We start from the raw sequence: 13490 nt of genomic DNA, 5'->3' as shown, positions 1-13490 counted from the left end.
CTCTAGAACACAAGATCGGCTTTTTGAGGTGAAAAATTGCCTACCCAAGATATCACTTGAGTTTATTAGACTTATATAAGAGTTCTCGTGTCCTGTCTGTACCTTTTAAACCGGTTGGAAAAAATTGAGACTACCTGGAAAAAATGAGTCAATTTATTAATGTAACAACCTTTCTCAGGTTAATGTCACACTAAATCATTATGTATCAATTTAAATTTTTTTCCAGAGCTTAGATATTTGACATGTAGCATCAACTTAAATATTTCTACAAAATTTTTATCAAAATTTGCCCTACCCAGGGTCCCGAAACTCATTAACTTAAACTAGTCTAAGTTACAGGAAATGAAAAATGAGAATAAAGATTAATAAGGCAAGAGTGACGTTCACAGAACGCAGCATCCGACACAATTCAGCCATAACAGCAGGCTACCCAGAAGGCATCGAACCAAAGTCGGAAGAGGAGGCAAGAGCGGCGAAAGCAGGAGAGGGGCATTTAATAAGTGAAAAATTAGGAATGATTACAACTAAAAAGGGCCAATACTAGAAAGTTAAGCGACAAGGAGTGTAAGGGAAATTGGTAGAAATGGGCGGGCACAAAATGGTATAAGAGGGGAAATGGAGAGTAAATAACCTAAACGACAATTAAACAAAATTAGACATTTAAAACATGTAACAATACACACATGTAAAACAAATGAAGGAACACAAAAAGGTACGTCCTTAAAATGAATAGTAGAATTAACACTACTGGGGAGTTTAAACCGGTTTAAATTGCACAAAACCTCACTCTAAGACCCGATATGTACCTACAAGTTAATTAACTTCATCTTCATAGAAATTAGACTTGCTAATACCTTATCGTAAAAATTGTTTTTAAATCAAAATCAAATTTTAAAATTAAATTTGAAGTAAAATGTTTAGATTAGCAACATGAAGCAGTTTACATACTGCTTATGAGTCTATATTACTAGCGAACGTTTTATATTTATATAAAAAAAGCAGCATGCTTTAAAATAAGGGTATACAATATGAATCGCTTTAATACGAAACCATACGAAACAGTAAGAACATTATCAAAAATTGAAGTTTTATAGATGTAAAGAAGACCTATCCACTTGAACTCACAGACAGATATTTTGACTACGTAAGGGACGATATCCAAGGGCCTTTGAGGCATGTTTTATCAGTTTACAAGACAAACCAGCCCAAAGAAAAGATCTTTGCGTTTAGTTACAAATTAGGTTAGTTTTTCTACATTTCACAACCAATAAGACTAATATTTATCACTCACCTGAGAAATTATTTCATTACAGAAAGAAACAATTTTTTTTACAAAAATCAGTCGTAATTGATATGTATATTAACACTGAAAAGAAAGATTTGTTATTAAGTTTAGCCACAATATTTTTGTTATTTATTTAGATCCTGTTTTTTGACTTAATACGCCAAATTGTTGTTTTTGACGTCGTATCACGTATACGTTTTTTTCTATGGCCGAAACGTTGTTTATAAAAACAACAAAAAACAAAAACAAGCTTTTTTTAAAAATCTATACTGTACATGTAGTTGACTTCTGTATTTACATTCACTTAACAATGCAGAAGAAAATATCTTTATTGTTTCTATAATCTGGGGTCAACATAAATAATCCAGGATGGTGCAAATGTTTCCAGTTTTATTCATTTATAAAAAGTTCAGAAAAATGGCAGAAGGGCAAAATAGACGAATGCATGTGCAAGATGTCTTGGAACAATTGTTTGCACAAATGAAGGTGCATTCAGTCTCATTTTCTTGTTAAATATGAAATATTTTTGTCATGTTAAACATTGTTTCTTACATTTTAGATTTGCCAAATTAAAGCAGGAGAAACAACATGTTATGTTCCCAGGTGAAATAGATACACCTCAAGATCTTCCTGCACGTACACGATTTCAAAAGTAAGTATGTAGTACATATCGAAAATTATGTTAAAGTACAAAATGTTTCATAAGTATAAGGTTCTTTATTGAGTCAATAGGTAAGTTACAGTGACCCTAATCAGTCAGTAGGTCAAAGGTCAAGGTTACAGTGACCCTAATGAATTAATAAGTCAAAGTTTAAGGTCATGGTGACTCATCTGAGTCAGTAGGTCAAAGCTCAAGTGACCCTAATGAGTTATGAAGTAAAAGATCATGGTAACAGTGACCCTAATGTGTGATAAAGTCAAAGATTAAGGTCACAGTGACCTTCCGATATATAGTATTCATACACAGTCTGTGATATGTCACAAAGGCCAGGAACCCAGAGTGGAAAGCATTCCAAATTGCTGAGATATTTATTTACATTAAGAATTTGAATAAAGTTTTTAAATTTTCATCTACATTTATTGGCTTTCTGCAATTGTGTGAATTTAAATGAATTGATACTAGATTTTCAGAAAGATTAAAAATAAGTCATTAAAAATCCTGTAAGAGGAGTAAATAAATGAGCCGCATCACGACAAAACCAAAATAGTGCATTTGTGACCAGCATGGATTCAGAACAACCTGCGCATCCGCGCAGTCTGATCAGGATCCATGCTGTTCGCTATCAGTTCTCTACTTGAAATAGGGTTGGTAAGCGAACAGCATGGATCCTGATCAGACAGCGTGGATGCGCAGGCTTGTCTGGATCCATGCTAGTCGCAATCGCACTATGTTAGTTTTGTCGTGGCATGGCTCAAATATTTCATTGACCCTTTAAACTTAATGAATTAACCCTCTACATGTGTACATATCATTCCACTATTTGAATTCAATGACTGATAAATTGTATTTTTAGATATCGTGGATTGAAAAGATTTCGTTCATCACCGTGGGATGCAAAAGAAAATTCGCCATTTGACTATGCTAAAATTTTCCAGTTTAAAAATTTTAAAAGAATGACAAGAAAGATTTTGTACAATGATATTGAAGAAGAGGAACTTGATAGTAGTGTCTTGGTAAATATTCTTTTTCAAAAATTTCATACAGTCCTTTCTTGCTTGAAATCTTATTGATGATGCCTTGAAAAATGCTTTTTGTTCACAAGAACTGAAGGTTAAGATTCATAAGAATCATAACTTGTTTTTGCATAATTTTAGAGTTATTGCCCTTTGTAATTTTTCATGCTTAATTTTTGTCAGGGGCATAACTCAAGAATTTTAGGTGCCGTCAATTAAAGCTTCATACAAGGATAGATTGTAAAAACGAGATTTGGTTTTGCATAAATTTGGAGTAATTGCCCTTTATAAATTTTCACACTTAATTTTGGTCCAGAACATAAAAGAACTCCACTGAGGTCAAAATACCTAAAAGCATAAAATTTAAAATTCTTACATAGATCAAGTAATACATCTAAAACAGAAAAAAATCTTTAATAGATGAAAAAGAAATGCACTCGGAAATACATTGAAAATTCACAGTTAAATATCAAAATATAAGTTCACTGTCCACTGAAAATCACGTAATAAATTGATGTAACAGGTTTACATTAATATAACAGCTTTATATCAGTATTGTATAACCAAACATCTTCAATTCAATTTGTTTAATGATGGTGTTACTTTATCTTTCAGGCATGGACATATGTGAGGTTACATATAGCAAATGTTCCTAAATCATTCATGGGTGAGTTAATACAGTCTTTACTTTTGTACCATCACAAATTTTGGTTAATATACAGATTAAAGAATTAAAACTAACTACAAACCAGTCTGTACAAAGGTGTTGTTTTCCGTTTGGAACTATAATAAGGAAAATAATTTTATTTTGAGAGATCTGTGTTATACATATAGCACGGTATGGAGTTCAGATGTGCAGTAATACATATAATCACGAAGGTCGAAAACCTGAATGATTAATTACAAATATCTGAAAGTAATCACATGTGAACTCTCCCATTTTTAGCGGGAGTCTCCCATTCCACTTTCTGCAGCCTTATTTTTAAAGATTTTTCTTTAAATATGGTGTATTTTCACAAATTAAAGAAATCTCACTCTTTTTGATGTCAGAACTTTATTCATTGTTTATTGCAAGTCTAAAATCTCCCTTTTTTGAAGGAGAATCTCCAACTTGATCATCTAAAATAGTTCACATGTATGGAACATTTGATGATTTGAACATGCTACAATATAGTATCAGTATTCAGAAATTTATTATCAGTTTGGAAAAGGTTACATTGTACTTTTCATTAAAATATAGAAATTATTACACATAGAGATTGTCTTAGTGTGTTTGGAGGTTTTAAAGATAATATGTTTTTGTGTTTTACAGACAAGCATGAGACTGGTGCACCAGTTGTTGTATTTGGTTTGTTACCACATGAGCAGAAAATGTCCGTCATTAATTTAGTTCTTCGCAAGTCACATGACCTGTGTCGACCAATCAAATCAAAGGATAAACTTATCTTCCACATTGGTTGCAGACGATTTACAGCTAATCCAATATTCTCTCAACATACAAATGGCAACAAACACAAAGTATGTTTTATAATTCCTACAGATATTTATATTTTACATTTTTATTTTACATATCTTTATCTGATGTAAATTAATGATACACATAATAATGTGTGTTTGCATCAACTTGTTAGATGTTATTAAAATATAGAACTGCTACATTATTGTTGCATGTGACTTCTTTTAATAGAACAGTTTAAAATTTGCTATGACATTTTGAGGGGGATCATATGATATGTATATCTTATACAGTGTATTTAGTTATCAGATTTTTAGCATATTCTATTACCTCTTAACTTGTTTTTTTTTGATGATGAACAATTTCAAGAAAAATGTTATTAAAGACAAGATAATATTGCAGTTTGAGAGGTTTATGTTATATTACAGTGTGAGAGTTTAATATTATGTTACAGTTTGAGAGGTTAATGTTATGTTACAATTTGAGAGGTTTATGTTATTTTACAGTGTGAGAGTTTAATGATATATTACAGATTGAGAGGTTTATGTTATTTTACAGTGTTAGAGGTTTATGTTATATTACAGTTTGAGAGGTTTATGTTAGTATACAGTTTAAGAGGTTAATGTTATATAACAGTTCGAGAAATTAATGTTATATACAGTTTGAGAGTTTTTTTTGTATATTGCAGTTTCAGAGGTTTATGTTATGTTACAGATTGAGTGGTTCATGTATATTTCAGTTTGAGAGGTTTATGTTATATTGCAGTTTGAGAGGTTTATGTTATATTGCAGTTTGAGAGATTAATGTTATATGACAGTTTGAGAGGTTTATATTATATTACAGTTTGAGAGGTTTATGTTATATTATAGTTTAAGAGGTTTATGTTACATTACAGTTTGAGAGGTTTATGTTATATTACAGTTTGAGAGGTTTATGCCCCAGGACACAGATGTTGTTGCTACATTATTTGCACCAATCTCCTTCCCTCCAGCACCAGTACTTGTCCTCCAAGATAGACCATTTGGTAAAGAAAACATTTTAATTACTTTAATAACTGTCCTGCCTGCAAGTACCTCTCTTGTATAGAGAATGTGTTTTCCCAGATAGTTTAAGCATCTTTACAATTTGCTTGTTTCGCTGTCCATTTAGCTTACCAGTGGTCGGTGGTTATCAACTCACATGCTTGCTTGTGTGTGTAAAAATACACAAATGGGCACCTGCTGTCTTCTTCCATCTCTCAAGTTGGAAAGTTGCCATAAGACATTTTCAGTAAATACATATGAATGAAATCATGTCCAAAACAAACTCAGATGTATGTTTTAAGACAAAACTGTATTTATAATAGTTAATGTACATGTTTTCAAACCTAAGTGTAAATTTGTTTTTCATTTTCAATATCATACCGTAATAACCTATATTTGTTCATATCATCTATTGAATGAAAGCACTGTATCGTCATCAAGGTTTATGAAGGAAAACACTACTTCCCACACATTCATATCTTAGTATAAATCTAATATCAATAATTTTACATTTTAGGTGAGATAGAACTGGTTGCTAAGGGATCTTCATTATCAGTAGACCCAGACAGAACTGTGGTTAAACGTGCTGTACTTAGTGGCCATCCTCTAAAGATTCACAAGAAGTCTTGTGTAGTCAGATATATGTTCTTTAATAGAGGTAAGTCCAGTGTGACCATTATTGTCAGATATATGTTCTGTTCATTAATATAGAGAAGTGATATTAGTGATGTTGGAAATCTGTAATTTTGTCAATTAATCCTAGTTAGAAATTTATAATTCATATAAGAAAAAGGATCATGTGATGTTATTTTGATGTCGTGGCAATCTATACCCTATTGTTGTAAAAATGCAGTAAGAGAAAAGTGGGGGACATATATGATATTAACAGTCACATAGAACAACTTAAGATAGGGGAGATATTATATTGTCCTTCAATAAGGAATGAAAAGTTATAGATCATCATGATAGCTGTTTTATTATCAACATACACTGTTACAATTAACATAACCAGTCAACTAAAATAACTTAATAAAATAATCATTTCTTATTCAATGTTAGTGACAAGAAAGATTCTTTATATTTTCAGAGGATATAAACTGGTTTAAACCAGTAGAGTTAAACACGAAATGGGGTAGGAGAGGTCATATTAAGGAACCATTAGGTATACATTTATAGTATAATTCTAAATCTGTTTAAATCAGACTCCTGGCCTGTATGGCCATCTTTGAAAGTGTGCTTTAACTTTAACTGTTTGAACTGATACACTAGCCATTGTCACCAGTATAGAGCTAGTGCGGTATGACCAGTCGTTATGCTGTTGGTTGACAGGCTTATTTTTTTATTATCTAGATATCCCCTGAATATGATGATTGACAATTCCAGAATAGAAGCTGGACAAGTTCATTTAAGTGGGTTAAGGGTTTGTTTGAATTATTTAAATATTGTGACTTGTGAGGGTTCCAAATCACGAAGGAACACCGACTTCTTTCTTTGATGAAATTGTAAAAGACTAGTGAAACTTTTATAATCTGCTTGTTGCTGGAAAATGCATTTTGAGTGAAATAATGCGCATAAGGACTTCCAATGTCATCCACCAATATAGCTGGAGTATAGCCATACATACATTACTCAGAACTCTCTGACAAAATCCAAATTAGCTGCATGACAACATCCAAATTTATGAAACATGTTTGAAGTTTAATCCATTAAAAACAGTTAGGGTTATGATTTATTTAATATTTGGTCTGGTGTACTGATTTCTGATATGTTTAGGTGATACTATTGATTCATATCTATCAATGAGGAAGTGATAAATCACATATAACTATCGTGTGCTTTTTTTCAGGAACACATGGACATATGAAGTGTGTATTTGATGGACAGTTTAAGTCACAAGATACTGTTTTGATGAACCTGTACAAGAGAGTGTTTCCAAAATGGACCTACAGTCCTGTAGTAAACAGACCTACAAGTATAGCAAGGTCATCTAACTATGTTTCCATGGAAACCATAGACGAGGAAGATGAAGAAAAAGAAGGAGCAGCGTTTGCCATGTTCGATTAGATATCTGAATATTTTATTGAAGACATTTTGTTAAAATTCCTAACTAATGCAAGCCTTGGCTTTTGTTTACCGGAGATTTGTTTAATAGATTTTTGTTATTGAAATATCGGAAATTTTTATTTCACAACAAGAAAACAAATATGAGAGAAATAAAATCTTTTAATGAGTTTTGCTTGTTGAACTTTTGACTGTCTTTAGCAACCAGTGACTCTCCCTAGGAACAAGTGAGTTTGGTGGCAGCCAGACTTTTAAAAGTAACTAGTAACTTCCATAGAAGTAATTACTTTCCGTAGCAAAAATTGATTTTCCATAGCAACCATTCACTTTCAATAGAAACTTGTATTTGTTCATTTCCATAGCAACAAGTGACTTTCCATAGCTACCCGAGACTTCCTTATCAACTAGTGATTTCAATTGGAACCATTGATTTTCCAAAACGACAGATGTATTTCATAGCAGTCATTGGCTTTCAATAGCAACCATTATCTTCCCATAGCAAACAGTAAATTTCTAAAGCAACCTTTGACTTCCAAAGCAAAACCATTTGCTTTTTACATAGCATCCAGTATACACCATAACAATTGTTGACTTTCCATAGCAATGAGTGAATCTACCATGGACTTTCATTACAAAGAAACCATTAAGTTTGTCAAGCAACAATTGATTTCTCATTTAAAAGTAACTATTGATTTCTCTAAGCAATAGCAGCCACATTTTCAGGTGCAGATATGAATTTGTGGCATTAGTTTAAGATTTTTGTGGTATCAGTTTCAGATTAAGACTTCATATCTGCTTTTAAATTATAGTTTACAATATTAATTGTTCCTTGTATAATTACGTGAGCAAGGTAAGATCCATCATTCCCCTCTTGTAATATTGACAGTTTTCAATTCATTGTCCTAACTCAAACTAGTAGTTGGGGTGCTGATACCATACTGACAAATTTAAGATGATGATGTTGTTTAGGGAAACAAAACATTATATAAAATTCAATTCAATTTTCAATTCAAATTTTATTGGTATTATAAAGAAGGCCTCCGACCCAAAATACATTATACAATATAACATCATATGTCTAAGATTGTGTAATATTATTATACATTTCTTGTTTCATAATGGCTTGAACAAAAATGCAACTGATCTTATTTTATCATCACCAGAACACTGCATATATAAAATAAAAATCTACACATTCAACATTAAATTTTGTAACATTTAAAGAAAACATGAAATTCATCTTCAATGCCAATACAATATATAACAATATTGACAATAACGAAAGACCGATCTGACGTCCAGTTTAAAAATTAAAAAAAACTATGACTTGAACAACGGAATGTTGCAAATGCTTTTCTTACATAAAATGGTAGATAAATACATAAATATCTTTCAGGATTTAACATTAAAGGTAGCTTTGAATTGTTTAAATGCATTATAACGAGACGAATCATGTATCTGTTGACAACAGTTTTGATATTTACAATCAACAAGTCTTTGTTTAAAGCAAGACAGAAACACACTATTATCACCAATAGTTTGGTTTAACCAAACAAATCCAGAGCCATAACTATATAACAAATATCTTATAGAAGACCGTGTGTATATATAATAGATTTTAGAAGACGACTTGGAAAGGTTGTTAAGGGAATAACTTTAGTAGCACAAATACATATACATAAAAAGAAATTATCTCTGGTGAAAAAAGACTAATTGTACAGGTAATAGTATAAATATACAGTGTCAAATCATGTTTGAAACAGTTACAAATAACCTTTCATTTTCCCAATATACTGAACATTTTGTAAGACAATTTTTGACCTTTAAGTGTGGCCTTAACCTTAAGCTGGCACAAGGGTAAGATGGGTTCTGCACATTGCCAAGTTGGGATGAACATTTGAGTAAAGTTTGAAGAAAGTCCCTCCATTAGTATAGGATTTATAGAGCGGACACAACATATTGTCTAATATTTGATTGTATGTAAATTTGAAGACTTAAAAGAGGGCATAACTTTGTCAAAATGCAATACAAAGTTATGAAACTTGACCTGCATATTTTATTTGTGACACCTGATATATCTTTTTTTAAGTTTCAAGCAAATACATGTAGTTTCAGAAATATTCAAGTACATGTTAAAATTTAAGAACATTTTCTAAGTCAATTTTTGACCTTCGTGTGATCTTGACCTTTAGCCGGCACAATGGTAACATGGATTCTGCACATAACCTTGTTGAGGTGAACATTTGAGTAACGTTCGAAGAAAATTCTTCCATTAGTATAGGATTTATAGAGCGGACACGACATATTGTCTAATATTTGATTGTATGTAAATTTGAAAACTTAAAAAGGTGCATAACTTTGTTAAAATGCAATAGAGTTATGAAACTTGACCAGCATATCTTTATTGTGACACTTCATATATATTTTAAGTTTCAAGCAAATACCTTTTCTAGTTTCAGAAATACATGTATTCAAATACATATTAAAATTTAAGAATATTTTCTAAGTTAATTTTTGACCTTCAAGTGCGACCTTGGCCTTTAGCCGGCAAAAGGGTGACATGGGTTCTACACATTACCTTGTTGAGGTGAACATTTAAGAAAAAGAAAATCTTTCAATTAGTGTAGGACTTACAGAGCAGACACGACATACTATCTAATATTTGATTGTTTGATATTTGACCTTCAATCATTGTCCTTCAGCTGACACATAGGCAACATGGGTTCTGCACATCCCCTTGTTGAGGTGAACATTTGAGCCAAGTTTGAAGAAAATCCTTCTATTGGTATAGTATTCATAGAGCGGACCCGAAAATGGTGACGGACGGACGACCGACCGACCGACGCGACAAAGCGGATTATAGCCCCCAACATTTTGGGCTGTGACTAAAAATAGGATTGGAGCACCACACTAAATACCGTATTCCGGTATGTACCGGACAAGGCGCTTGAATGATAAAATGCTAAAATCTTGTCTTTTTACCCAACGGAATGAACTTTTACAGGTCTAATTCATCTTTTCACACCGAATCAAGTACGATAATCAAGGAAAAATGTAAAATTCGGCGAAAAAAACGATATTTGTCTATTTTGTGATCATGATTTCTGCAAGCGTCTACAGGTACTGCTCAAATCCTGTATTGAGCTTAATCCAACATTTTGTGGTGGGGGTATAATGATATTTATGGAGGGATAAGATATGGTAATGACACTGGATCACAATATTGATAGAGGGATAAGACATGGCAATGACACTGGATCAACAAAATAGACTGAGGGATAAGACATGGTAATGACACTAGATCAATAATATTGATAGAGGGACAAAACATGGAAATGACACAGATCAATAATATTGATAGAGGGATAAGACATGGAAATGACACTGAATCAATAATATTGATATGAAACTTTTGGAGGACAGGATAAAAAAAATAATAAAAAATAAAATAAACTGTTAGTATTTATTACATGTTTTGCAGTAGATTACTGAATTATATAGAGGATATTTGTTTGTTTTGCATGTAAGATTGAAATATAATTTCACTGAGTGAACACCAGATGTAATATTTTCACGAGTGGCGTAGCCACGAGTGAAAATATAATAGCTGGTGTTCACGAATGAAATATATTTCAATCTTATATGTAAAACAAATAAATTTTCTTTTTATTTCATGCTTTTTAAGCGATTTTAAGTATTTTTTACTGATTTTGCCGCGTAACGTCGCGCATTCTCCTTTGTGACGTCATTACATCATGACGTCACATCATCAATTTTGAAATATAGTTCTGTTTAATTTCTCTAATTTTGTTTCACCTTTAACATGATGTATGGTGACATCGACTTTCTTTTCATAAAGAAGCAAAATTTACGTAAGACGGCATTTTTTTCTGCCTGTTATTCCATTTAGTTTGATTTTCTTTTCATCCGCATTCAGATATAGTCCGGCTACAGTGAAAATTATATTTTATAAATTTCACTAGTGGTTTATCAGAATATAATCATCTGATATATTACAATAAAACACTGGAAAGCATGAAATAAAACGATTTATTATATTCTGATAATTTCACAGTAATGATTACCAAATATAATTTCACAGTAGCCGAACTATATTTGGTGTAAAAATTAAATATTTATCATTAATGAATGTTTTTTTTCAGCGGAAATGTAGTCAATCATAATAAAAAATGTACGTGATAACTGTAGTTCGTAAATATTTACGAACGTTGTGCTGAAAAACATCTAAAATCTAAAAATAATCATGGAATTATATTTTGCTTCAACATTGTGACGTCATTATTTGATGACGTCATGAAGATAAGAGCATGACGTTACGCGGCAAAAATCAGTAAAATGGTGCAAAAATCGTTAAAAACTCATGAAATAAACAGAACATTTGTTTGTTTTACATGTTAGATCAAATAATATTTCACTCGTGAACCCCAGCTATTATATTTTCACTCGTGGCTACGCCACTCGTGGAAAATATTGCTCTGGTGTTCACTCGGTGAAATATTTTTCGATCTTACACTGAAACAAACAAATATCCTCTAGAGCGATGTCGGGTATATTGGGACATCTAAGGCTTATTTGTTACTGTGATTTTAAATATGCTTGTTTCAGTACTGGCATTGGATACTTAGGTTAAGCTCTGTTTGACTATCGTCTATAATGGGCCACTGTCATATACCCTACAACGCTCTATATAAATGAAAGTAAAATCATCTAAAAAACCATCCGGTCATGATTATTATATAATGTTATTATAAACCATTGTTTTCTTCTAACGTTCTTTTTATATTATCTCATCAACTTCAAAATTTATACTATAAATGTAATGTGAAAATCTTATGTCTCCTTTTATTAAATCTTATGTCTCCTTTTTGATCTTATAAAATGTTTAAAGATTTATTGTATGATGTGTATTTGCATGCTTATGTATGATTATATGAATGTATGTTTCGTTGATATATTAATAAATGGGGTTCCACATTTGTGGACCTGAAGCAAAAAAAATAAGATTGATAGAGGGATAAGACATGGAAATGACACTATATCAATAATATTGATAGAGGGATAAGACATGGAATTGACACTGGATCAATAATATTGATAGAGGGATAAGACATGGAAATGACACTGGATCAATAATATTGATAGAGGGATAAGACATGGAAATGACACTGGATCAATAATATTGATAGAGGGATAAGACATGGAAATGACACTGGATCAATAATATTGATAGAGGGATAAGACATGGAATTGACACTGGATCAATAATATTGTTAGAGGGATAAGACATGGAAATGACACTGGATCAATAATATTGTTAGAGGAATAAGACATGGAATTGACACTGGATTCAATAATATTGTTAGTGGGATTTTAAGACATGGAAATTACACTGGATCAATAATATTGATAGAGCGATAAGACATGGAATTGACACTGGATCAATAATATTGTTAGAGGGATAAGAGATGGAATTGACACTGGATCAATAATATTGATAGAGGGATAAGACATGGAAATGACACTGGATTAATAATATTGTTAGAGGGATAAGACATGGAAATGACACTGAATCAATAATATTGATAAACTGAGGGATGAGACATAGAAATGACACTGGATCAATAATATTGGTAGAGGGATAAGACATGGAATTGACACTGGATCAATAATATTGATAGAGGGATAAGACATGGAAATGACACTGGATTAATAATATTGTTAGAAGGATAAGACATGGAAATGACACTGAATCAATAATATTGATAAACTGAGGGATAAGACATAGAAATGACACTGGATCAATAATATTGGTAGAGGAATAAGACATGGAAATGACACTGGATCAATAATATTGATAGAGGGATAAGACATGGAATTGACACTGGATCAATAATATTGATTAACTGAGGGATGAGACATAGAAATGACACTGGATCAATAATATTGGTAGAGGGATAAGACATGGAAATGA

The 13490-nt window shown here is 31.8% G+C and overlaps 1 protein-coding gene across 1 annotated transcript; it reads left to right on the top strand.

Annotated features, from left to right (window-relative positions):
- Positions 1-1800: 1800 nt before the first annotated feature.
- On the top strand, positions 1801-7668 carry LOC132723317 (pre-rRNA-processing protein TSR1 homolog). Its single transcript, XM_060708001.1, has 8 exons — positions 1801-1937; positions 2800-2959; positions 3575-3626; positions 4272-4477; positions 5337-5439; positions 5955-6095; positions 6525-6599; positions 7284-7668. The coding sequence occupies exons 1-8, from the start codon at positions 1801-1803 to the stop codon at positions 7499-7501; spliced, it is 1092 nt and encodes a 363-aa protein (XP_060563984.1). The 3' UTR covers positions 7502-7668.
- Positions 7669-13490: the final 5822 nt, after the last annotated feature.

The sequence above is a fragment of the Ruditapes philippinarum genome, unplaced genomic scaffold, assembly GCF_026571515.1.
Source record: "Ruditapes philippinarum isolate M1 unplaced genomic scaffold, ASM2657151v2 ctg2253_1_1_1_1, whole genome shotgun sequence".
Lineage (NCBI taxonomy): Eukaryota > Metazoa > Mollusca > Bivalvia > Venerida > Veneridae > Ruditapes > Ruditapes philippinarum.
Note: the sequence above shows the minus strand (reverse complement) of the source record. Positions and strands in the feature narration are given on the sequence as shown.

Coding starts and splice junctions, on each gene's coding strand:
- LOC132723317 (XM_060708001.1), top strand. CDS start 1,801: ATGAAATATTTTTGTCATGTTAAACATTGTTTCTTACATTTTAGATTT. Junction 1,938..2,799: donor GCACGTACACGATTTCAAAA/GTAAGTATGTAG, acceptor TTGTATTTTTAG/ATATCGTGGATTGAAAAGAT. Junction 3,627..4,271: donor TGTTCCTAAATCATTCATGG/GTGAGTTAATAC, acceptor TGTGTTTTACAG/ACAAGCATGAGACTGGTGCA.